The 27,463-nt window shown below is 39.4% G+C and overlaps 1 protein-coding gene across 7 annotated transcripts in view; it reads left to right on the forward strand.

The window, feature by feature from the left end:
- The window catches only part of hmga2 (high mobility group AT-hook 2), a 106,270-nt gene that overhangs the window by 23,297 nt on the left and 55,510 nt on the right, over positions 1-27,463 (forward strand). For 4 of the 7 annotated variants that reach the window (XM_042403588.1, XM_042403594.1, XM_042403589.1 and 1 more), the window contains exon 3: positions 19,657-19,707. The exons of 1 other annotated variant lie outside the window; for it this stretch is intronic. In XM_042403588.1, the coding sequence (XP_042259522.1) occupies positions 19,657-19,707 (51 nt within the window). Of the gene's footprint in view, positions 1-12,033; positions 12,152-19,656; positions 19,708-27,463 lie in introns of all 7 variants that reach the window. 2 more of the 7 variants (XM_042403591.1, XM_042403592.1) reach the window with 1 other exon arrangement.

The raw sequence follows: 27,463 nt of genomic DNA on the forward strand, positions 1-27,463 counted from the left end.
GGAGGTGTTAATGACACATCAATAAATAAGTGATAACAACTGCATGCAGAGCCCAGGAAGTCCCATCCTTACAATGGCCCTGTTTACACCTGGCATTAACATGCATCTTGGGTGATATGATCACAAATAGCTCTAAGTACATCAGTTCACGCCTGGCATTAGAATGCATCTGCACGTGTGTCCTTGTGATCAGATCTCACTTCCCTGCTATATATGCAGATAAACACATACATCATTTCTGTTTTCAAAGACCAAATGTGTAGTTCTTAACTGTCAGGAGGACCGTGTCTATGGACCCTGCACCCAAAACTGTGTTCAACTTGTTTGATAACAGGATAAACAAATATACAATGCATTGTGTGCTCCCTCATGAAAATCAAATGCCCGTCCTATTGATTTGCTCTAGTACCAGGTCTGAATATATATATATGTATATATATATATATATATATATATATATATATATATATGCCTCGAACCCATTGAGAGAGGCTGTGCGCATTTACACACGAGGTACAGCTGTGTAACTTCATTGATTATTTAAAAATCTCCTGACATGTCGACAGAATAGGTCAGGCTCTAATGGTAATTAGTCCTGAGCTCTATTATGTCAAGCAGCACAGCAAAACCAAAAACTCACAGAAGTCTTGAAAGAGTGCAGTCTCAACAAAGAATTATTACTCATGGGTGATTTTGATGTGAACTGGGAGGATAAAACTGAGAGGAAAAAAACTAAAAATGATCACAGAGAATAACAACAATCATAACAATAACACTAAGTATAGGTACCAATAGCCAGGGAAGGATGCCAACAGGACTGCGAAGGACCACGAAGGCTCAGCCTGCATCCCAGGATTTCCTGCGAGATGAGAAAGGACAAAAAACTCTGGGGAAGAAGCAAAGATAGTGACATGCATTGATGTTACATGAATGCATACAGATGGAGAGGAGGAGGAGAGGAGCTCAGTGCATCATGGGATGTCCCCCAGCAGTCTAGGCCTATAGCAGCATAACTACGGCCCTAACTATAAGCTTTATCAACAAGGAAAGTTTTAAGCCTGCTCTTGAGCATAGAGAGGGTGTCTGCCCCCCGAACCGAATCTGGAAGATGGTTCCACAAGAGAGGAGCCTGATAGCTGAAGGCTCTGCCTCTCATTCTACTTTTGGAGACTGTAGGAACCACCAGTAAGCCTGCATTCTGGGAGCGCAGTGTTCTAGTGGGATAATACGGTACTATGAGTTCTTCAAGATATGATGGTGCCTGACCATTCAGGGCCTTATAAATTAGTAGAAGGATTTTAAATTCTATTCTAGATTTTACAGGAAGCCAATGTGGCAAAGCTAAAATGGGAGAAATGTGATCTCTTTCCCTAGTTCTAGTCAGTACATGTGCAGCTGCATTCTGGACAAGCTGGAGAGTCTTTAGAGACTTGTTAGAGCAGCCTGATAATAAGGAATTGCAAGAATCCAGCCTAGAAGTAACAAATGCATGGACTAGTTTTTCTGCATCTTTTTGGGACAGGATGTGCCTGATTTTTGCGATATTACATAAGTGAAAAAAGGCAGTCTTTGAAAATTGATTTATGTGGGAGTTAAAGGACATATCCTGATCAAAGATAACTCCCAGATTCCTTACGGTGGTGCTGGAGGCCAGGGTAATGCCATCCAGAGCAGCTATATCATTAGATAATGTGTTTCTAAGGTGTTTAGGGCCAAGCACAATAACCTCAGTTTTATCTGAGTTTAGTAGTAGAAAATTGCAGGTCATTCAGGTCTTTATGTCTTAAGGCATGCTTGGAGTTTGTTTAACTGATTGGTTTCATCAGGCTTCACTGATAAATATAACTCGGTATCATCTGCATAGCAATGAAAATTTATGGAGTGTTTCCTAATAATATTACCTAAAGGAAGCATATACAAGGTGAATAGAATTGGTCCAAGTACAGAACTTTGTGGAACTCCATGTCTGACTGTTGCCTTCATGGAGGATTCATCATTAACATGTACAAACTGAAATCAGTCTGATAAGTAGGACTGAAACCAGCTTAATGCAGTTCCTTTAATGCCAATTAAATGTTCCAGTCTCTGCAAAAGGATTTGATGGTCAATTGTGTCGAATGCGGCACTAAGATCTAACAGGACAAGTATGGAGACAAATCCTTTGTCTGATGCAGTTAGGAGGTCATTTGTGACTTTCACCAGTGCTGTCTCTGTGCTATGATGCACTCTAAATCCTGACTGAAAATCCTCAAATAAACTATTGTCATGTAGAAAGTCACATAACTGATTAGAGACTGCTTTCTCAAGGATCTTAGAGAGAAATGGAAGGTTAGATATAAGTCTATAATTGGCTAAAATGCCTGAATCAAGAGTAGGCTTCTTAAGAAGAGGTTTAATTACAGCTACTTTAAAGGACTGTGGTACATAGCCTGTTACGAAAGACAGATTGATCATATCTAGTAAGGAAGCCTCTAACTAAGGGTAAGGCTTCCTTAAGCAACCTAGTTGGGATGGGGTCAAAGAGACGGGTTCATTGTTTAGCTGAACAAATCATTGAAGTTAGTTCAGAAAAGTCGAATGGAGAAAAACAGTCCAAATATGTGTCAGGATTTACAGCTGTTTCTAAGTTGCCTGTGTTTGCGGAGAAATCGGTGCCTGTTGAAGGCAGGAGATGGTTAATTTTGTCTCTAATTGTTAGAATTTTATCATTAAAGAAGCTCATAAAGTCATTACTACTGAGAGCTATAGGAATACATGGATCAATAGAGTTATGACTTTTTGTCAGCCTGGTCAAAGTGCTGAAAAGGAACCTAGGGCTGTTTTTATCCTCTTCTATTAATGCTGAGTAATAGGCAGCTCTGGCATTACAGAGGGCCTTCCTATATGTTTTAAGACTAACATTTTTATTTACTAACAAACCAGAAAGAATAAAAGTTACAATTTAATCACTGGCTTATCAGATCATAACCTAACCCTATGTACGAGAAAACTGACTAAAAGTAGATTTAAGACCACGGCAACTAAGACAATGATCCTTCAATGCATACCCAGAGCTAAGCAAGAAGAATTTATCAATGGAATTAACAGCTTGTACTGGGATGATGTACTGTCCTCTGATGATCCGGACTATGTCTGAGATACTTTTACTCACAGAATCCACTCTGTGAGGGAAAGATTTAATGTGAGGATACAGATAAAATCTAAAATTAAAAACAATTTACCGTGGTTTAATGAAAAATTGTGGAAACTAATGAAATCTAGAGATGCTGCACTAAGGAAGGCAATTAAAACTAGAAGAGACACTGACATGTTGATTTATAAAGGTTTAAGGAACAAAGTTATCGAAGAGCTAAGAGAAGCTAAATCTCGTTTTTATCTCAATATTTTGAATGAGGCAAAAAGCAACAGTAAATTGATCAGGAAAAACATTGATAATCTCACAAGGAGGGACCCAAAATTTTTAGATTTTAAACTCAAAGTACAGGGAAAGTTAATTGAAAATCATCTTACTGTTGCTTCTGTCTTTAATAATTTTTTTCTTGAGTCTGTATATGAGTTAGGAAAAAAAATATGAAAAGGAAACTGGATATTGTTCCTATAGATGCTATAGGCCAGGTTTTCTAGCTGGTAGACACTACTGAGTTACAAGTAAACAAAATCATCAGCTCCTTAAAAAGCTCCAAAAGTAGAGATGCTTTCCAATTTGACACCATTTTTGTCAAATCACACAAAGATATTTTAACTCCCCCTATTTCCCATTTAATTAACTTGTATTTTAGAGCACAGAGCTCTTTGATGACTGGAAATGTGCCATTGTCACTCCTATTTTTAAATCTAGAGATGGCCTTGAAGCCAGTAACTACAGACCAATAAGTATTCTGCCAGTACTCTCAAAGGTTGCTGAGAAAGCTGTCATTAAACAACTGACAACATTTCTTAATACAAGCAATTTTGGTCTACATTGTATGCAATTTGGCTTTAGAACAAGAGTAGTTGGTGCTGTATTTTTAGATCTGCGTAAAGCATTCGACACAGTCAATCATGATGTTTTAATATCGAAACTCTCTAAATTTAACTTCTCATCTAGAGCACTGGCATGGATGTCTCCATATTTATCTAATAGGATACAATGTGTTAAAGTTGGTGACACACTGTCCAGTAACATGAAGTGCACAATGGGTGTTCCACAAGGGTCAGTGTTAGGCTCCCTATTATTTATACAGATATTAATGATCTCCCTCAACAGTGGCATGATGTAGAACTACAAATGTATGCAGCTGGCACCATTGTGTACACACATGCAAAAACAGCTGAGTTAGCTGCTGCTAAACTAACAATGGCATTGGAAAGGATCACACATTGGCTTGATCAATCATGTCTGAGTCTAAATGTAAACAAGACAAAAGACATATTTTTCTCTACAACCTCCTAACGCTGATATTTTCATCAAAGGTGAAAAAATTGACATAGTTACTGATTGTAAATATCTTGATGTGACACTGGATCCAAATTTGAACTTTAAGAAACATGTTAAAAAAATGGTTAAAACCACCTTAGCAAAATTTAGACATATTAGAATCTGTCTCTCTTTGGATACAGCCAAGATATTTATGTATGCTATGATTCTTTCCCATATGTCTTATTGCATCACATTTTGGGGGCAGGCTGGAGAAACAGCTATAAAACCTCTTGAGTCCTTATACAAACAAACTTAAAAACTCTGGACAAAAAGCCAATGCATTTCCATCACTGTAAGGTACTGGAGAAATACAATTTACTGAGCTTTGAGAATTTTAGATTATTCTCAAATTTGTGCCTAGTTTATAAAATTTTAAATGGTTTGGCCCTTCCTCCACTATGTGACTTTGTGTACACTCGCTCAGTAAGTTTTATTAGATCCTCCAGAATATTTTCTATACAAGATTGTACCATACCATTTCGTTGCACTGCGTTTGGGCAGTCACCTTTCTCTGTGAAAGCCACATCTCAGTGGAATGCCCTACCTGATGATATGAAGAACTGTAGTTCAATCAATACACAAGGCCAAATTAAAAAAATCTACTAAAGACCAATCAGCTGTGTGACCACTGAGTCTTAACTCCATCTATGGTCTTCTTATTAGCGCAGGTAGTCTTTAATTTGACAAGTTTACATTATTAATTTCTAATTGACATTGTGGGTGTATGTGATGTGCTGTTGTGAGTAGCATTGTATTTTGTATTTGTATTTGCATTTTATATGATGTGTTCTGTGTGTTTTTTGCTTTGTACTGTTTGTTGATGTGCAGTTGTATGTTTTGATTGTGGGGGACTGAGGATGTAAATTAGTGTTGAGCTAACTCCGGTGCAGTGCATCTTTAATGTTAAAAACTGTGCGCTGTCCCAATCAATAAATAAATGCAACCTGTAAAAACTATAGTCATCAACTTGACAGGACAGGGGGAGCTATCCAGGAGAAATAGAATTAGATGTGTAGCTTCTGAAATATTTTTTTAGACAGACAAGCGAAAAACAAATTGTTTTCTGGTTTTGGTTTAATTTTTTTTGCTGATTTGAAGACGAAAACAGGTTAGGGGAATGGGAAAAATGGCAAGTGGATTTTTTTTTATTTTTTAAATTCACATGAAAAATGGAAAAACAAAATAAATCAGCTTTGGACGGAGGGTACACAGACTGGGAGGTAGCAAGGCACTTTCCATGCTTAGTCTGCAGGAAAATGGTAAATGGACTGCACTTATATAGCGACTTTCTGGTCTTCCAACCACTCAAAGCGCTTTTACACTACACGCCACATTCTTCCATTCACACACACATTCATATGGTGATGGCAGGGGCTGCCATGCAAGGTGCCAACCTGCCCATCAGTAGGAACCATTCATTCACACACACGTTCACACATTTGGGGTTCATTATCTTGCCCAAGGACACTTTGACATGCAGACTGGAGGAGCCGCGAATTGAACCGCTAATCTTCCTATTAGTGGACTAATACCTCCTGAGCTCTACTTCCTGAGCTACAGCCGCCCCCTAGAGGATGTCAGTTGAGTGGGCGGTCCTTTAATGTGGCCCAGGACACATTGTGTTCACACTGCTAAAAGAATGTGGCCACATGTGGCCCAGACCACCTCTGAATGTGTTCTGCACGATCGTCTCTCAGTGCATCCTCAATTCGTCTTGGGTGCGTTCACACCTGTACTTATAATCGGATCACCCAAGACGCATATTAATGGAAGGTATAAAAAGGGCCAATGAAACCCACACACCCTCCAACTCTGTACAAACCAAAGTGATTCTTAAAGCAGCAACAATCTATTTTTTTTATGATAAAAATGTATCAAATAACGGTGTCTAATGTGTTGTGCATGGCTCTTAGTGATGAACAGTGAATTTAGTGATCTACAGAGAATTATCAGTGACTCTGCAGCTTTAAAATGAGATTCAGCTCATTGTTTAGCTGTCCGGCTGCAACCTTACTGTTTTGGTTCATTCTCAGTGCTCTCATAGCATAATTTTCGGCCACAGCAGGCAGATGTTTCCAGAGAAAAAGCTCTAAATATCCATTGCACACTAGCTGCTCAGCACCAAATGTAATTGACAACATGTAAATATAAAAAGTTCAAACTTACCAGAAGGCATATTCTGCCTAGTTTGGTGGTAGCTTTCTGCCCCTACCATCAAGCTAACACACCCTCTACCAGTCTGTCCACTAAACACACGCACAAAATTCACACACATACATGCCATCCATGCTCACCTCCCTGTTTTGAACAGAGTATTAATGGGAATCCTAACTGTAATATGATTACTGAGTTTGAAATTGTTATTCACTACTTTACTCATTACTGATCCCTATTACAGTCATGCCTTACTGAACACATTCTATCTGATACTGGTGATCCCTCAGAGCTGGAGGCAAAGGAAAGTTGGCTTCTAAATGTTACAACTATGTGGAAGTACTCTACCCTGCCTGAGAAAGGTTAACAATTTGCATTTTTTAAAGCCCAGTTATCCTGTCCATACCACAGTGTTAGCCTGTTTTTTTCAAGATACCCACTATTGTGAGTGGATAGCCAAAACAAAGAGGAATGCTTTTGCAATCATGTGGACATGGTCTAAGTGTTTCTTGTTTCTTTTTTTGTAAGTTTTTTGACTCTGGGATCCTCACAGTGTCCAGGTGGTGTGGCTTGCACTCAGTGTCAGGCTGACAAAGGAGCTGGTGTTGTGTACAGAGCCAAATAGTTACAGAAAGCCACACACACGCCCCAACGCCACTATATCATTGATACAGGCTTTTTGCTGGTGATCGCCTGCAAAATTCAATGCAGCCCAGTGATTTGACTAAGATTTCACCTGACTCCCTGCCAGCCAGAGCCATGGAGCCTGGATACAACTTAATATCCAATCAATTATTGACACTGGTCTTGTGTCACTGGTCATTGTAGATGACCGCAGGGCTGGATCTGGTGGCTCTGTTGGACAATCTGCAGGGTCCAGTCTCTTCCACTTCCCACAAACATCAAATCATTTTGTTGTCTCAGTAATTCCCTTCCCTTGAGCCAAACAGACAGGGACATTCTAGCTGGAGGTATCCTTTTCATTAGGGGTGCAACGGATCACAAAACTCACGGTTCGGATTGTATCACGGATTTGAGTCACAGATCGGATCATTTTTCGGATCAGCAAAAAAAAAAAAAAAAAAAAAGGCAGAGACAAAACTTTGTTTTCCATATATTCTGTAAAACACTTAGAGCATGGAGCTTTTGCCCATGGTCTTAAATGAAAACAACATTCAAGATGTCCAATGTTTAAATAAAATCTTAAAATATATAAAATATTCAAAGCTCAATTGTTAAATTAAATTGCAATATGAAGCATGATACCTTCTTCATTTAAACATGGTGCTGAATGAAACAACAGCCTGTGTCCACATCTTCAAAACTTCATAACTGACAAACATGAACACACGTCTTGTCCTGCAGCTTAGTTTGTTGAACGAGCCACCAAACAAACATTAACTGGAGAAAAGTGCACCGTTAACTTCAGTTAGCAGCTACGTAGCTAATTAGCTTAAATTTTGCAATTAATCTGCGGTTCACATGCGTGCCTAACCGTGGGGGGCGATGCGTACGGATCACGGATCAACTATGATCCATTGCACCCCTACTTTTCACTGTAAGGGAATGCTCTGTAAACATACACTCTTGGCACTTTGCTAACTCAGTCCATGTCTATGCTAATGTGGACACATTTGAAAATCCTTTTTCTCTTTGATTTGGCTCTCCATTCTGTCAACAATAAGCTGTCATTTACCAGAGCAAAGACTGCTTTCAAAAACACTGAGTACATTTGAAAATGCCTTGATAATATTGACACAGAGCTTTTCCTAAACACTGATACATCAGTGTCAAACTTGATGGTCACAATGCGGAAAAATGTCATTGTTTGCATAGACCAGAAGAAAAGTAAGAGGAAGTAGAAGAAAAAAGAAACCATCCTTGTAGGTAATTTTAGCAGCATGTTTTTCTGCATGCCAGGGACCACTGTTTGCATCCTGGCTCCTATCAACAGCCAGTTGGTTTCCTTTCCACCATGTTTCACTTATCTTAACCAAGTAGTTTTATTTGCTCAAACTTAACAAAAAAAAAAAAATGGACATATGGATTGTTTTGAAAGGCAATGACAAACAAGCTATTTTGTTAGGCTATGAGGTAAAGTCCGCTCTTTAATTGTGAAATGAAAGTAAATGGGGGCAAATGACACACATAGACATACACATGCATAGTGACCCTTGTACTGTACATACAAACATACATACTTACATACATACATATACATGTGTGGCTCCCTGTACATACACATACAATAACACATATTGACACAGAAACACGCACACACAAACTGTTTTTTAGGTCTTTATGGGGACTTTTACGGATACACACAAACACACACACACACACACACACACACACACACACACACACACACACACACACACTCATTTCTGATTTTCAAATTAAAAACCCCAGACAATAACAGCATCTTAACAGGAAACTTTGGATGAGGCTGTTTTTTTCAAAATAAAAGCCCCATAGAGTAACTGTATCTAAGCTCACAATCAGGCTTATTTTTCAAAAAAAGACCCCAACAATCACTGCATGTTAACAGGAAACTATGGATGTTTTTTTAAAATAAAAGCCCTAGACAGTAACTGTATCTTAACAGGGAACTCAAAATGAGGCTGTTTTTTTACTTCCAGCTTTGAGAGTATATCATTTGATTTCAGCTGTTTCAGCAACATGTTTTAGCTCTCAGCTTCTTCAGCTAATGCACTTCAGCTTCCAGCTCCAGTGGTACCTTTCAGCTTCCAAGTTTTCAAAGCAATGCATTTCAATTGATATCAGCTGTTTTTTCAGTGGTTTTCAGGATTGCTTCAGCAATTTCTTTCAGCTTTCAACTTCCAATGTATTTCAGCTTTCATTATTCACGCAGGTTACAGCGGCAGCAGCTGGGAGATGCACAGCAACTAACAGCTTCAAGCTCTCATAAGCAGTTTCTTGTACAGATAGGGATGCTGAACAAATCTGTAGTATTTCCAGCAATGCTTTATGTATTTCAGCTTTCAGCAATCACATGCATTTTCCACAGGAAAAAAATCTAGTTTTTGTTATTATTCCACGTTCCATACATTTTTTGGACCTTTTCAACTGCTGCTGCTGCGAGAATGTGTGCTCGTATTTTTCTTTATTGTAACATGTTTCACTGATTTAAAAAAAAAATAATTATAATGAGTCTATGGGAGGAGTTGTCCAACTGTTGGAACTGTTATCACTTTGAGACTCAACTGCTCAGACATCCTTTATCCTACAGACCCCATTCCAACCTTAAAATGTTTGCAAAACTTAGAATTTTCAAAGTGTTGTGATATCTTTTGTACTTTTGGAATAATTTATGTTCAAAGTATAAGGCTATTACAGCGTTTTACAGATCTCACCATTGTGTCATGTGATCAGGTTGAGGAGCAGAGCTATTTTTAGATCAGAAAAAAAATCTAAATAGACCTCACCCCTCAAACACATATCTTACCTCAGTATGTTGCCACATGCCTCCTCCATCTTACAATGTAAAAACATTTCCCATAGGACTTATAGTATTTGAGATCTGAACCTTCATAGGTAGGGAGTCCTTGTCATGCTCTCATTGACTGCAGTACAGTCTGCAGACTGTGTGTCTCCTCTAACTCCAGTTTCTTAAACTTACAGATTCTCTTTTCCTTCAGACACTTTGTACACATATCATATATTCTCATGGTAATCTAATCCTGCTGCCACTAATGATGTACAGATCTCTGGGTTACAAGCTCTAGTTTTAGGCAAATACATTTCTTCTCAACAAAAGTGGAACTTTTTTCTCCCATTTCAGGGATTGTCTGCCAGCTCAGTGGTTTAGAACGCGGTTCTTATGGTCTGCTGTCCCCGTTAGATGAAAAGCTTTGTGCAAGTTCATTACCCGCTCTTTGGAATGCTCCTCATAATATTGCTCTTATGAGCAAAGTTGCTTTTGATATTTACCTTGTACCACCATTCAATGCAACTTGAGTGCTCTTTAATATTATTACCTAAAATGTGGATTGATATGCATGTTTAAGTCATCTCTTCCTGTGACATGAAGTATGTCTGAGTAGTCAACTCGTTTAAGATCATGCCACTTCTGTGCCCCTTTTAGATCTAAAGGTTTTGAGTTCGAACTCTGCTAAGAGCAGCACTCATTTGAGCTGATGGTGAAATAAATGCAGAAGCACACTTTTACTGACACATGCACACATGAACTGGTTTTTCTATTTTTATGGGGACTTTTACTGATACACAAATATAAACACACACACACAAACTGGTTTTTCTGTCTTAATGGGGACTTACCGACACATACGCACACAAACTGGTTTTTCTGTCTTTATGGGGACTTTTATTGACACACACACACACACATGCACAAACTGCTTTTTCTATATTTTTGGGGACTCTGGCTGACAAACACACACACTCAAACTGTTTTTTCTATTTTTAGGGGCACAATTACTGACGAACAGACACACACATGCACACGATGTGTTTCAGTTGTTATCAGGTGTTTTTGCAGCCATTTTCAGAATTGCTTCAGCAATTTCTTTAAGCTTTCAGCTTCCAATACATTTCAGCTTGCATCATTCACAGCAGCTTGCAGAGGCAGCAGTGGTAGCATCAGCTGGCAGCAGCAGTAGCTAGCAGCATCAGCAGCAGCTGACAGCTTCCACATGCATTTTCTTCAGAAAATGCAGACCTAGTTTTCCTAGATCTAGTTTACCTAGATCTAGTTTATTTATTGTTCTTCTGTATGTTTTTTGATGGCTAACTACTCCTACATACTTTCAGCTACAAAACCCCTCAATATATCTAAGCATTCAGCTTGTTCAGGACACTACCACTATCATTCAGTTTTTTCATAACTTTTATACTTTTTAAGATTTTGATAATTTTTGATAACAAACTTTTTTACAATGTTAGTGAATGGAAGCAAATGATACATACAGAAACAGACACATGCTTACTGTTGTGACTAATTGACCCAATACTGATAGCCATGGTGATTAAATTAAATTAAAATTAAATGCTACAATGTGTTCTTGAATAGCTTTAGTTAATCCTTCATTACTTGATTCTTCTTTCTTGCTGTAGGTTATTTTGTGGTAAGAACCATTCCCCTGTGGTCCAACCACAATGAGGTTACACACCTCACTGTGTCTATTTATTACCTGATTGTGTGACATGACCTATCACCATCATGTTAACTGCCCCCTTGTGGTGTGGCATACAAATACCCAAATTATAACTAGTCAAAGACAAAAGAAACAAACAAAAAAAAAAATCCCCACCCATATTGGCTCCAACACACCGGCCCCTGAATTGTTATAAACAGTTACCAACAAAACAAAAAAAAACAAAATTCTAAGGAGCCAATACTAAAGTGATTTCTTTTGTTTATTTCATTTGTGAAGCAGAGGTGCCATCTGAACCCTCTGCAGTTTCTTGCAGTAGACAGATCTCGGAAATTGGTCTGTCCAACCGTCCAGTCTTGGTCTTTAGCCTCACTGACTGCACCCAACCTCTTTTATCAGGGTAAGTATTAATTAAACTTAGCACAGAAAGAAAGGAAATTTGTGTTTGGTAGATTATTTCTTTGTTGTAACAATCCTTTTTGGCAATAAATCTTATACCCTTGGAAAGCCTGTTTATTTCCCTTTTAAATAGTGCCACATTTGTAAGGAACATGCATTTGTGGGATGAGCAGCAGAGCTGAGTATGTGGGTTGCATCCATGAAAAATATGCCAAATCTTCTCTACCAAACAGCTTATTCTGCCATTGAGCAGAATAATCTGAACTCATCGCTGAACATAACGTTCCTCCACAGCAGTGTGTGACCAGGCTGGTGACCAGCATGAGGAGGAGGTGCCACACGCTACGGAGGCTCCTGTTTGTTAAGTGAATAAATTGTTAAATTGCCAATATGTTTTGTTTCTTCAAACTTCAATCATCCAATCCACCAAACATCAAACAAGAGTGCAACCCACATACTCAGCTCTGCTGCTCATCCCACAAATGCATGTTCCTTACAAATGTGGCACCATTTAAAATGGAAATAAACAGGCTTTCCAATGGTATAAGATTTATTGCCAAGAAGCATTGTTACAACAAAGACATAATCTACCAAACACAAATTTCCTTACTTTTTGTGCTAAGTTTATCTTCCTCATCAGCCATGATCCTCTTGGTGCAGTAGGATACATAATGATCACCTAGTCTCCAATAGTGAAGCTTCTTTTTGGTTTGATCCACTTTTGTTTCTCATAATAGTGGGAGGTATTCCTTCAACCACCTTTTCCAAAATAGGTCTGCCATATATTGATCTTATCTCCATCTCTTTCTGGTGTATAGATCATCATCTTTAAAAAGTCCAGGTGGCAGTAATGGTTTCTTCTTCAAAAGCAGCAGATGATTAGGCATGAGTGCCTCCAAGTCATTTGGATCATCTGAGACCTTTGTGATAGGTTGATCATTCAAAATAGCTTCAATTTCACACATGATAGTATGAAAAACCTTACCATCCACATGTTGTTGGAGAACAGAGTAGAGCACTTTCTTAACAAGGCGAATAAGATGCTCCCATGCTCCTCCATGATGAGAACCTGCAGGTGGGTTGAAGCTCCATTTTAGTCCATCTGATAGCAAAGCTTTCTGTATCTTGCTGAAGTCCAGGCAGGCCAACACTTCTCTGAGCTCTCTTTCTGCACCAACAAAGTTTGTGCCATTGTCAGATTGTATGTGGACTACTTTGCCTTGGCGACACATGAATCTTCTCACAGCATTAACACACATGTCTGTATCGAATGAATATGCGACTTCCAGGTGTATGGCTCTACTTGCCATGCAAGTAAATATGACACCATAGTGCTTGACCAGGTTGTGACCTTTCTTAACCTCAGTGGGTCCAAAATAGTCTACTCTTGTATTCATGAAAAGTTCAATTCAATTCAGTTTAAATCAATTTTTTTTATATAGCGCCAAATCACAACAAAAGCCATCTCAGGGCGCTTTTCACATAGAGCAGGTCTAGACCATACTCTTCAATTTAGAGAGACCCAACAAATTCCCCCATGAGCAAGCACTTGGCGACAGCGGTAAGGAAAAACTCCCCTTTAATGGGAAGAAACCTCAAGCAGAACCCGGCTCTATCCCAGCCATCTGCTTTGACAGGTGGTGGTGGTGGGGGGGGGGCGGGGGGGGGGGGGGCACAGAGAAGCAGAACGACAACAACAACAACAATAACATAAGACAAGCATGACATGACAAGCAACAACAAACATCAGCAACTGCAGGAGAAGGACATCCCGGTCAGCGCAGTCCATGGGGTTTCCTGCGGATGAAAAAGCACAAAGAACTCTTGGGAAGGAGTCAGGTTAGTAACATGCAGTAACAGTAAATGAATACATACAGATGGAGAGGAGGAGAGCAGTCTAGGCCTATAGCAGCATAACTGAGGGCTTGTCCGAGGTGAGCTTGGACGGCCCTAACTATAAGCTTTATCAAAAAGGAAAGTTTTAAGCCTACTCTTGAGCATAGAGAGGGTGTCTGCCCCCTGGACCGAATCTGGAAGATGGTTCCACAAGAGAGGAGCCTGATAGCTGAAGGCTCTGCCTCCCATTCTACTTTTGGAGACTGTAGGAACCACCAGTAAGCCTACATTCTGAGAGTGCAGTGTTCTAGTGGGGTAATAGGGTACTATGAGCTCTTCAAGATATGATGGTGCCTGACCATTCAGGGCTTTGTAGGTGAAGAGAAGTATTTTAAATTCAATTCTGGATTTTACTAGAAGCCAATGCAGCGAAGCTAAAATAGGAGAAATATGATCTCTTTTTCTAGTTTTTGTCAGTACATGTGCAGCAGCATTCTCGACCAGCTGGAGATATTTAGAGACTTTTTAGGGCAGCCTGATAATAAGGAATTGCAATAATCCAGCCTAGAAGTAACAAATGCATGGACTATTTTTTCTGCATCATTTTGAGAAAGGATGTGCCTGATTTTTTGCAATATTATGTAAGTGAAAAAGGCAGTCCTTGAAATTTGATTTATGTGGTGTGACTTGAAGGACATATCCTGATCATAAACAACTCCCAGATTCCTTAAGGTGGTGCTGGAGGCCAGGGTAATGCCATCTAGAGCAGCTATATCATTAGATAATGTGTTTCTAAGGTGTGTAGGACCAAGCACAATGACTTCAGTTTTGTCTGAGTTTAGTAGCAGAAAATTGCAGGTCATCCTGGTCTTCATGTTTTTAAGGCATGCTTAGAGTTTAGTTGACTGATTGGTTTCATCTGGCTTCATTGATAAATATATTTGGGTGTCATCTGCATAGCAATGAAACTTTATGGTGTGTTTCAGAATAACATCACCTAAAGGAAGCATATACAAGGTGAATAGTATTGGTCCAGGTACAGAGCCTTGTGGAACTCCATGTCTGACTGTTGCCTTCATGGAGGATTCATCATTAACATGTACAAACTGAAATCGGTCTGATAAATAGGGCTGAAACCAGCTTAATACAGTTCCTTTAATGCCAATTAAATGTTCCAGTCTCTGTAATAGGATGTGATGACCAATTGTGTCAAATGCGGCACTAAGATCTAACAAGACAAGTACAGATACAAGTCCTTTGTCCGATGCAGTCAGGAGGTCATTTGTGACCTTCACCAGTGCTGTGTCTGTGCTATGGTGTGCTCTAAATCAAAGAAAAGTCTGCCAATTTTTTGTTCTCCAAACTTTCTTTGGTCACTTCGGCATACAAAGCAATCATATCGTTTTTCTGCATGCTGCGTTGGCATTTGTGATCCAATATATTAATTTTGGGGGTTGACAACATATGGTTTCTCCCAGCATGTCCCATGAGTTTATGAATATGTTGCACAATGAGTTTGGAAACAAGTTGATCTTTTGATAGAATCATAGTGTTTAACCTCCTCAGGCATGGTTGCTTTACTGAGTCTGCCTCCTACTTTCAACATGCCATCTAACACTAGGTCCAATTTGGAAATATCACTGTTACCTTTCACAGGTTTCCCCTTTTCCAGGTTTGAAACTTCCACTGTTGTGTTTTGCAAGCTTTAGAAGAGTATCTTTGAGCCTGAGAAACCAAGCTACTGAGATTCTTAGTCTATTCCAATCTGAAAAGTAACTCAGTAATTGTTGTGTTGCATTGTTTGAATCATTTACAGTAATGGCATTCACAGCAACATCCTTTTTGACATCTGGGTCATTGCTGGAAAGTGGGTTGTGATCCAAGATGAACTTTGGCCATTCCTCTTCTGCTTTTAAAAGAAAGTCTGGACCCTTGATCCATCCCTTGCAAGTCAGAAAGCGGTCTGAAGATAATCCTTGGGAAGCATCATCAGCAGGGTTGTTCTTTGAATTGAGATATCTCCACTGTGAGAGGTCTATCATTTCTCTCATGATAGCCACTCGATTTGCCACAAAGGTGTGAAACCTTGTGGTTTCACTCATGATGTACTTAAGTGCTGTCATGCTGTCCATCCAGAAAACGGATTTCTTCAACTGAAATTAAAGTTCCTTCCTCAGCATTTTATCAACACAAACTGCCAGCACAGCGGCAGTGAGTTCAAGTCTTGGAATGGCAGTCTGTTTCATTGGAGCAACTCTTGACTTCCCCAGCATAAATGAGACTTGTACTCCTGTTTCGAAAGTCAGTCTAAGGTAAGCTACAGTACTGTAACCATATTGACTGGCATCTGAAAAATGATGCAATTCTGCATTTTTTGGCTGTCAGCAGTCAGGTCTTGTATCATTTACACTGCCTCTTCCTCTGATGGCAGTGATTTCAAACAGTCATCCACATAAAAATTATGTTGGATGGTATTATGCATTATTGGTGGGATGAAATCCTTTTTTATCCTCAACTGTTTTCCTTAGTGCATAATTAGCACAACTGGGTGATGAGATGGACCAAAAAGATGTACTAGCATCTGATATTCTACTGGATCTTTAGTCCAGTCTCCTTTAGACCACCACAAATACCTGAGAAAATCTATCTTCTTCTCTGACACTCTGACCTGGTGGAACAGCACTATATCCGCCATTAAGGCCACATGTTCTTCTCTGAATCGTAAAAGAACTCCAAGCAGAGTGTTGGTGAGATCTGGACCTTGCAGAAGTTGGCTGTTAAGCAACACACCTTGAAAATCTGCTCCACAGTCAAAAATTACTCAAAGATTTCTTTTGGGGATGGTATACACCATGATGAAGGAGGAACCACAACTTGCTGTCATTATGCTATAACTGATGTGGTGGCACAATCTCAGTGTATCCTTTGTTGATAACTTCACTTAAAAAGGATGTATAGTCCTTTTGATATTTCAGGATTCAAAACGATTTGCGATTCAAAATCGATTCGATTTGCGATTCAAAATCAGTTCTCAATTCAATACATTCATAGATTTGATTCTAGATTGATGTTTTGAGTTACTCTTTCCATTTGCCTGCAGTAGACACTTTTATAGGTCTCAAATATAAACATTTTCTACTCAATGTCAACCTGAGTAAGATTTATGTTCCTTTAGTCCAACAATGAAATTTATGCATAATTATTTTTTGGGCAGTATAAGATTAAGGTATAGAATCTGACCTGTTAACTTATAGCATATGTAAAGTGCCCTATAACCCTTCAAAGTTTTTGTTTTCTAATAGCATATTACCTTATTTTGCTCTAGAAATATAGCATAAATACAACATCACTTCGATCAAAATTTAACAAATTCAACATTTAACATTCAAAAAGTCAGAACAGAAATGAATGAGTATGTGAGTGAGTGTGTGTCTGTCTACATGTGTGCATACGTGTGTGTGTGTCACAGGTAAGAAATGCATAGCTCGAGAGCTGGCTGTATTTGTCAGTTTAGCTACGACTGCAGCTACATAAACAAACTAATGGTTTAGGGTGCCTTGTTTGGTTTTTGCCCCACTGCACCTTTGCAGTGCTGCAGGTTTCTATGTCTGGAAGGAGTGCATGTATAAGTGTATCTGTGGGCATCTATGTAATTGGGGAGCTTTGAACTTACTTTTATCTCTGTATTTCAAAAACATATGAATCAGTATTGAAAAGACACATGAATCAGAGCAAATGAAAAACATGCCATGGGAATCACTTGCCCTCTTGTTTCACACACACACACACACACACACACACACACACACACACACACACACATATACCTTCAAAGCTCGATTGCATATACGGTACTGTAACTCATGTAGGCATCTGTATCAGGTATAATATCCTATATCTTAGAGTCAGAGGGCCTGCACGTTCATGTGCATGTGTGTGCGTGCGCGTGCATGTGTGTATGTGTGTGTTTGCGAGAGAGAGAGGGAGAAAGGAGTGATGTGACCTGCAGCCCATATAAATTTTAGCTACACACACACACACACACACAAACACACACAAGATTTCCATACACAAACATACACCACCCTTTGACATCCATATCAATACAAACAAACCATTTTTAGATGGATAAGTTTGCTACAGTGTCCTTCAGAACTTGATAATGCATGAAATGCCACCGGCATAGCCCCTATTGGAGAGAAATTCTAATGTATTTATTCTTCAGGGCAAACAGGAGATAATTGCTCAATCAGCTGGAAAATAGTAAAAACTACAGTTTTGAAGCCAGGGCTTCAGTTTGAAAGCCTAATAAAATAGAATGCATGCTTATACAATATTGTGGCCATGGGATCAAAAAATACAGTTTGTATGGGTTTAAATTGGGGACATTTTTTTTCCACAAGGATTTGAGCGAAAACCAGGAAAATAGCATGCATTTGCCCATGCACAAAGGGTTAAAAAAGAGAAAATGGCTCAACCAGTTGGAGAATAGTAAAAACTAAAATTTTGAAGCCAGGACTTTAGTTTGAAAGTCTTATAAAACAGAATGCATGAATTTATGCAGCAGCAACCACAGGATCAAAAATGTGGTGTTAATGGGTTTCAGAGGGACTTAAAAGGGCCCTAACATGCTGAAAGTTAGTATTGTTTCTAAACAGTATATTATAGATGATTAATATAGTGGTATATATATGTGGTTGGATTTCAGCATAATCACAGCCAAAATGATTGAAAAAATAAAATGTTAAAGGCTGTTTTAGGCCACTAGTGAGGCACAAGGGTTAACTAAAACATAAAACTTGAAAATTATTTTTAAAAAATTATATTTGGCCATTTTGGCCAAAACAAGACAGCCTGAAAGACAGCCTAAAAAACTTTTTGACCTGTGTGCCCACTAATCAGCTTTCATTGGAATGAATAGGGCACCATCTTGGAACACGGTATCTAGTTTTCTTAATATGTCTCCAGATGATTCAAACAGATCTAAATATGTCTGCAGATCACAGATGTCTACACATCTTAAACACCTAACATCTTGTTATTTTTGTCATTTTGCCTCATCAGGTGTTTTACATAAAACTTTCATATCATATATATCATGAGGTGTTAGTCAGGATCATTGACTGTATTTAAAGATGGACAGCGTGTCTCCACTTCCTGCTGCTATGCAAAAGTGAAGCCAAAATATCTCTTTTCCGGGAGCTGCCATCTTGCTTTTATGATGTAATTTGGAGCAAGAGTCTGTGCAGCAGAGTTGGGTGGTGGGATGATGGCCTGTGGGACAAGCTCCCTTTGCCATCCTGCTGCCTGACGGAGGTTTGTGAGCAGCTGTCAATCATGATGTCACATCCCCTTTATATATCGTCAAATAGCTTATTTAAAAAAAAAACTTATTAGAAAAATGAGCATTTGGACAAACATCAGTGTGATGACAGAAATCATCTTTTGGAAAAATTTATTTGATGTGTACTTTGATTTTTTAGTTTGGTTCATGTTCCACCCACTCACATGGAGGGAGTGGGATTTATGACCCATACAGCAGCCAGACACCAGGGGGTGATCGAGATGTTTTCGTTTCACTTTTGGGGAGCTGTCATGCGTCCATATTTATATACAGTCAATGGTCAGGATAAAGACTGATTATATTGCTCCTATTTTCTGTGTTCACAGAAAGCTGAGGCAACTGGGGAGAAAAGACCCAGGGGGCGACCAAGGAAATGGGTGAGTCAGTGGTTCTCTTAGCCTGTGTCTTCTGCTGACATGGTGGATACTGGAACGCACTTTGCACACACACAACACTAGAGGGACATGGAGGGGATTAAGAAGTTGTGCAAGTTGATGAAATCTGTGGCAGGACATAGATGGGAAAGCCTGTCAGAGAAAAAGAAACACTTCAGCAAGTGATTTTATGACTACACACTTTCCCTCAGTAGGTTTGTTGTCTGGTTTTAATTCTTACCAGGCACCTCTATTTTTGTGCACGAGCCTGAAAATAATATACCAAAAATAAAAAAGTTACTGTTCATAATCATGGTTTCTTTTGAAAGGCAACTCTTTAAATTTTACTACCAAAAAGTTAGAATGAGTATAGATGATCCTGAACAAAAGTTACAGAGGCTAAAGTGTCCCATGGGTGTGCCAGTGTCGTTTAACAGGTTAGTGCATGTTGAGATTGACTGTCTAAACATTTTGTGGTCTTCTTTCATTATTAACTTTTATTATGTGGCCTGAATACGTTCAGATTTTCCTCTATGGTTGTTTCTGGCATGTGTGTGTTCAAACATTTGAACACACATTTGAACACACAACATTTGTGTGTTCAAATGTTTGTGTTATCAATCAAAGAAAATATTTACTCTTCACTTGGACCATAGGAATACTTAAATAATTGCCAGTTGAAAGCCTCAGTGGTTATCAGCCCCAAAGTAACAGGTCTGATTGATAGTGCAGGGAAAAGCAGCTGGTGGTTAGAAATGCCACCAGAAAGGGTGAGGAGAGATGCAGGGAACATGAACTCCCTTCAGCATATATCAAGTCTGCATTTTTATGTGTCAAAGAGGGAAAAAAGAAGTGAAAGTCTTAGAGAGTTGTAACGTGTGTGTTTTATATTTACTTTCATTTTCTGGAAGAAATGGTGTGTTCCAGGAATCATATTTACTATATTCTCCACTGTCAACACTCTGCTGGTTTACTGGTGTGAGCCACATGCTGTGGCTTTAAAATCTGTGACGAATACCTACAGCAAGTAAACTAACTGTTCTGTTCACATGCGTGTACATTGCATCCTCTGCCTTTTTGGCCTCTTTCAACAACAACATGCCACAGCTACAAGAATGACACTGCAGGTTTTGTCAGTCTTACGTCCCTGGAGTAACTCACAGATATCAACGTTGCATTCAGTGGGTATGTTTGGGACTTAAAAGACCAGGCAAATCAACTAGTTTGCATTATAAATTTCTGTCCAGTTCATAAGAAGACAAACAAAAAACAAACAAAGGAACAAATCTTATTCATGTGCCACATCACAGAGAACTATGTTGGGACGGGCAGGAGTGTGTTTGGTTATTAGTAATACTTCATAATTATCATAGACAATTATGAATTATGAAATCAAGAGATTATTAATATCAATCAATAATTCGGGCACCAACTGTTGGATCTGTGAGGAGCACAGTTGATTATATGTGAATGAATGATGAATATGCAATAATGATCAATTATCAATGATAATTAACTAATTATAACAATTAATAGAATTATCAATATGAATTAACAAATACGGGGCACCACCCAGAAACTGGGACCAATAATCAAACAAGGTAGTCTCATAAAAGAGTTCACCTAGAATGTTAATATCTGAGAGATATCAACATTCAAGGGTGAACGAAGAAAGGTTGAATTTAAGCTCCGAATGGCGGAAGTATGGCGGTGTCTTGGTTAGACAATAGCAAGATGGCGCACCTGGTAGTCGGCGTCTTGCACTCACCCAATTCCGTGAAAAACAGACGTGTCTGATGGCGAATAAGGAAAGGTAGAGCAGCGCTGTATCTAACGCTATCTGACCATCAGATGTGTAAAAAGATGATGTGTGTATGTGTGTGTGCATGCGTGCGTGTATGTGTTAGTCGAAAGAGAGAGAGAGGAAGGAGAGAAAGCGATCGTGAGAGCAAAAGTAGCGGTTCCTTTGTCCACAGAGAATGCGCATATGGGCGGCAGTCTGTTATGCACGACGTCTGGTTTCTGATCGACAAAGCAACTTACTTTCTCACTCACAGTGGCATAAACACAGCAGTAGTCCTGAGCGGGACAAACACAAAACAGTCTAGCACGGTGAACACAACTAAACAGGCAGCAAACTTTAAATACTCCTCAGAGTAAAGCAGGAAAAGTGGACTCGGCGGTCCGTTAATGCACACAACAAAACAGTAGCAATGAAAATTAAAACACAATAACACTGCCTCTGCCCAGACTTATGCCTCTTACTTGGTTGCTTCAGAAAGCGAGCAGGGTGTGTGAAGTCCGTTTTTCAGTCCGGCTCGGTTCCTTGGCTCGGATGCTGACAGTGGTCGTCCTCGTGCTGTCGGCGAGTCTCATGGCGAGCTGGCTCTCGGCGGTGTGGCAGAGAAAACAGCAGAGTCGACTCAGTTGAAGGAGAGGGGGGCAGAGAAGTTCTGCATCTTCTTGAAGAAAAATCCTTTTCTTATGTCTGCAGGGGAATTGACAGTGCTGGTTGCAGCAGTGGTCTCTCTTGGATCCAGGATTGGTGTTCGGGTGAACACAGGCGAAGTCTTGTCTCGTCTGGCGAGGGGAGTCTTCAGTGAGGGGAAAAACACGTCCGTGGGGTACCCCCTTTAGTCAAGCTGACCCACAGAGGGACAGAAGTTCCCCTTAGTCCAGCAGCATGGGAACGGCGTATTTTTCAGGGCGTGCTCTGATTTAAAAGGGGCAGTGATGTCATGGCTGTGTCATCAGGACGCTCCGCTGTGCAGGAGCGTCTCCACCAATGAGAGACTGTATGTTGACTGTTTCCTGCTGAGGTGTGAAAATTGCAAAGCATCACTGGAAATAGAGTTTGCAATGGACTCCCATTGTCTGTGAGCAGCGTTTTTGGCGCTGTTCCTTTGTCTCAGAGGTAACAAAGGAAAACGCACCTTGTGGTCAGGCCTCAGCGGGTACATATAGGCCTTCTCTGTGTGACCTTGTGGTTTGAGGCCCAACAACTATATACAGATCACATGAAGAAAATATCCTGAGTCCACAAAAGCAAGCACTGGAAAGACAATTAAGTGATAGAGATGTATACATCCTTCTTCATACAGATCCCACTTCAAAGTTTGGTGCTGAAATTAAGAGTGTCTTGAAACAAGCTCTACGGGAGGGGCAAATCTGTGAGGAGGAGTACAAATATATGGTTCAAGATAATCCAATACGACAATTTATATACACTTCCTAAAATTCATAAAGACTTGTTACATCCTCCTGGTCGACAAATTGTATCTGGTATAGGATCTCTTACAAAGCCACTTTCTCAGTATGTCGATGCTCACATTAAAGACTTGGTATATGCATTGCCCTCGTATCTTAAAGATACTACAGACTTTTTGAATAAGGTGATGGACTGTAATGTGGACTCTAATGATTTTTTATGCACTATGGATGTCTCTATAGTTTGCATCCCAGTATACCTCACAAAGACGGTCTGGAGGCTCTGAGGTACTTTTTGAATCTCAGAACTAAATTGAACCCCTCTACAGAGTTTTTGTTATCTTTAACTAAGGAAGTTTTGACAAAAAAATATTTTAAGTTTCAGGACCAATATTATCTTCAAAATTGGGGCTCAGCCATGGGCTAACTGGTGGCTCCGAATTATGCAAATCTGTTTATGGGGAAATTTGAGTTAGATTTCATTTATAAGTATAATCCTTATTCTAAGTTTAGTAAATATTATCGGAGGTATATAGATGATTTATTTTTCATTTGGAGTGGTAGTGCCAATGACTTGAAAGAATTCCATGCATATATGAATTCAAGGGAGGAATCCATTAATTTTACATTGTGTTTTGATCTTGAATGTATATCTTTTTTGGATGTTTTGGTGAAAAAAGTGGGAACCTCCATACACACTGAAGTATATAAAAAGAAAACAGATAGAAACACTTTTTTACATTTCAGGAGTTTTCTCTCACCATCATTAAAAAGAAGTTTACCTTATAGTCAATTATTGAGGATCAGACACATCTGTAATTTGGAGGATTCTTTCGAGTCACATGCCAAAGTTTTGTGTAATAATTTTAAGTGTAGGGGCTATAGGAATACATTATTGGATGAGCATCTTAAGAGGGTACGCCTTATTCAGCGATCTGAGTGACTTAAACCAAGCCCTCGAGGGACCCCTTCTTGGGGCTTGGCACTAGTTTCTATGTTCAGTTCCATTTGCAAGTCACTCCAAAAAGTAGTGAGCAATCACTGGCATATTTTGGAGAGCGACCCCCATGTTGCGGGTGCATTCCAAGTTCCAAGTTCTAGGTATTTTTACAAGAGGTCTTCTAAGTTATGTGATCTCTTGGTGAAGACTGATTTATCTAGGAGTCACATGCATTTTTTGTCTCATGTTCCCAGAAGGAACTTTCCATGTTATAATTGTGTACATTGTTATGCCATGATTAAGGGTAATCATTTCACCCACCCGAAGTCTGGTGTGGAGATCAAGGTTAAAGGCAGGATTCCATGCAACACCAAATATGTTGTTTATTTGTTAAAGGGGAAGTTTTATGCTTTTCCTAATTTTCAGACATATTTATAATGTCACAATGTCGGATGTTCATGTTTAAAGTGGCCGACGTGTCAAATAACAAGGTAAATGTATGTAGCAGTAATCCCTGTGATCAAAAAGCAGCAGCTTCAGACTGCTCTGAATGCTCGGTTTACAACTGTTTTTTCTACTTTCAGCCTGAGCTGACAACAGTTTGTGACAGATTTTTTTATATCGACATCTGCTATGTGCTCAGCACGTGAGTTCGCTGCTCCGCTCAGGGAGTAGCCACAATGCCATTACACAGCTCAGCAAAGTAAAATAAATAGTTTACCTGTTGGAGGTGTCGAGGTTGTCTGCAGCTCTTCATAAAACATCTCACTGTGGCTGTTTCTGCTTGTACTATTCCTCCCTGCATTATTTCTAACTGATCCACTGAACAAATAGCTCCAAATAGCTCCATATGTTGTTGTTTCGACCGGTTTTTAGTGCCGCTAATGGAGCTCCGCTAATTCAGTGAGGAACACGTTTTTACTTCCTGTAATTTCTTCACAATAAAAGTCTCCTGTTAGCTATTCATTCAAAAGCTTTTTATTTGAAGCACTAAAGCAGGAAATGTTTGGTTTGCAATAACAGTAAAGTTACACAACTCTGATATGTAAAGCTGAACAATCAGAACAGAGTGGGCTCATCGGGAGGGGGGCCTTAAAGAGACAGGAGCTAAAACGCAGTGTAAGAGAAACTGTGTATATTGAGGGGCTGCATAAAGGGCCAGTATAAGATAAATAAGGAACTGAATGCATTGCACTATATAATTTTTAATGTACAGTATTTGTAATTTATACATTTGTTGTTCTTTTATTTTGACTTGCTGCTAAGTATGCTGCTAAGTTTTGCCACTGCCAAGTATCATGTTTCTTAAGAAATTAATGATAGATCTTTTGTGATTTGATTCTTTTGACTATTATTTTTCATCCAATGTAATAACAGAAATGTTAGTTCATTTGTTCTGTTTAACACTGATGATGACCAAAAAAAGACATGATGTTTACTGTGAGGGTTTAACTTTCTCGAGCACCCTTTAAGTCGGCTGTCATAGTGGATTTCATAGTGGACTAAAAATGAATGGAGATCAGTGGCTACCTGAAAGAATGGAATTTAATTTTATTGAATGTGAACTGGTAGAAAAAAGTATAACCATGCAAAAATACTGGTGCGTTTAGCTTTGTGAATTTCAGTACGATTGGTGGCAAAGAGAGGAAGTTTAGTGATGCAGCCTGACAGCTGTTCTGTCAGAGTCACACCAGCTGCAGGCAGCCACGGAACCCTTGGACTGAACTGATAAAACAGTTTAGGTTTACTGCTGTGCTTTCTTTGTAGTGCTGCCTACTGGTGCCTGCATGTCCCAGGTACACACTCTATGTCAACCATCGGCAGAACTACAGACATGACGCACTGCAAACGTGTCTGTTGTAAACTGTAGATAGTGTACCTTTCTGTGTGCTCCAGGGCATACACTGGCACGCACATGACAATTAAAGGTGCTGCCTTACAGCTGCTTTCTGCTATATCTGCAGTCAGTAGACAAGAAAATGTTTAACTTGCACAACGACCAGTCAACAGGATAATTAGTCTATTTAGCTGCTTTTCTTATTCTTTAGCTGAACCACATCTCACCACTAAATGATTCAGGAACAATGCAGCAGTAACATTCACTTGCATGCCTCATGCTTGTCCGTTTTCTACACAAATTAGAAATTCAATGTAAGTTTCAAAGAGCAATGCTGCTTTTAGTCACTCTTATTTCAGTTTTACATCACAAAATTACTGACATTTTTAAAAAAAATGACCATACTAGTTTTTAGCTATTATTTAGCTCATTTACTATGTCTTACAGCAGGACGTAGTTTTCAGATTTCTGAAAGGCTTTTTCTAACAGCAATAATAACCAGTAAATTAAAAAGACAGCAAAAAAGAAAACACTGCCATGGTCCTCCTTTGACACTTATGTGTCAAACTCTGTAGCCCTTATTTTAGAGTCAAAACTCCAATTTTCCCTTAAACTGTAGTTCTTGCCTCATGAACATCATATTTTACTATCACAAGTAACATCCATGGTACAGTGCAATCAGGAATTACATATAAGGGGTTGCAGAACTTCAGATTTTTTAAAGTCGACAGTTATGTGATGAAAGTCGAGCTGATCTTGACTAATCACTGATGACGTCATGAATAAAACCACAGGAGAAGGGACTGCTTTGCAACAAGTGACAATCTGTATTATCAAAACTTAATGCATATGCTAACAGACAGCTCATACACGTTATTTACACGAAACAAACAAGTAGAAGCAACAACAGATTGCAATTCAGCTGCAACAATGTATGCAACAATAACTTAAATGCGCTACAACTCCCATTTAAGTGCAAAAAAAGAAAAATTCAAATGTCGGGAAAAACACTTGAGGAAAACAAAACTCAGGCAAGATCTAGCCTATAAGCCTACTCACTGTCATAGCCCTGCTCAGTCAGTTTTTGCTTTTTGATCCAGATTTGCGTGCAAGAAGAGAAGAGCATCAACGTGGGCTGGATGAAGGCTCACCCGCTGTCGCATGATGGTATTTCCAGCCATAGAAAAAATTCTCTCGCTTGGGGTGCTGGTGGCTGGAACAGCCAAGTATCTTTTGAATAGCTTGGCCAAACAGGGAAATCTGTTCTGGTTGTGGGCCCACCACTACAGCGGGTTCTCCATGGTGCGAATGAGCAGTGTTATGAAATAATCACGGATTTCTTTGGCTGCGGGAGTAATTTCCCGCTTTCCTCTCGCTTTGATAGTGTGGCTCAAAAAGTTGCTCAAAATCGTGCTCCTGCCTGGTTTTTTTTCCCAGTAACTGGCTCACCTTCGTTATCAGCCACATCCTTGCTTTGGACACCCTCACCTAGGATGAAAATTAATGGTTTACCATATAGCCACGCATGTTATAACTAAGTTGTTTGCTTGTGTGAAGCACTTTATAAGGTGTGTGTGGAAAAGTGCTCTAGCCTATAAATAAAGTTCATTATTATTATTATTATTATTATTATTATTATTAAAGCAAAAGAATATCATTTTATATCAATTAAGCTGGCTGACTAGCAGACCCACCTGTTGCTGCGAGCGGCTCTCCCTCATCTTGTAGCAGGCTGCTAAGGTGGCTCTGGGCGGCCTCTCTTTTACTCTCTGGGA

This window comes from Thunnus maccoyii, chromosome 23 (genome assembly GCF_910596095.1).
Source record: "Thunnus maccoyii chromosome 23, fThuMac1.1, whole genome shotgun sequence".
Lineage (NCBI taxonomy): Eukaryota > Metazoa > Chordata > Actinopteri > Scombriformes > Scombridae > Thunnus > Thunnus maccoyii.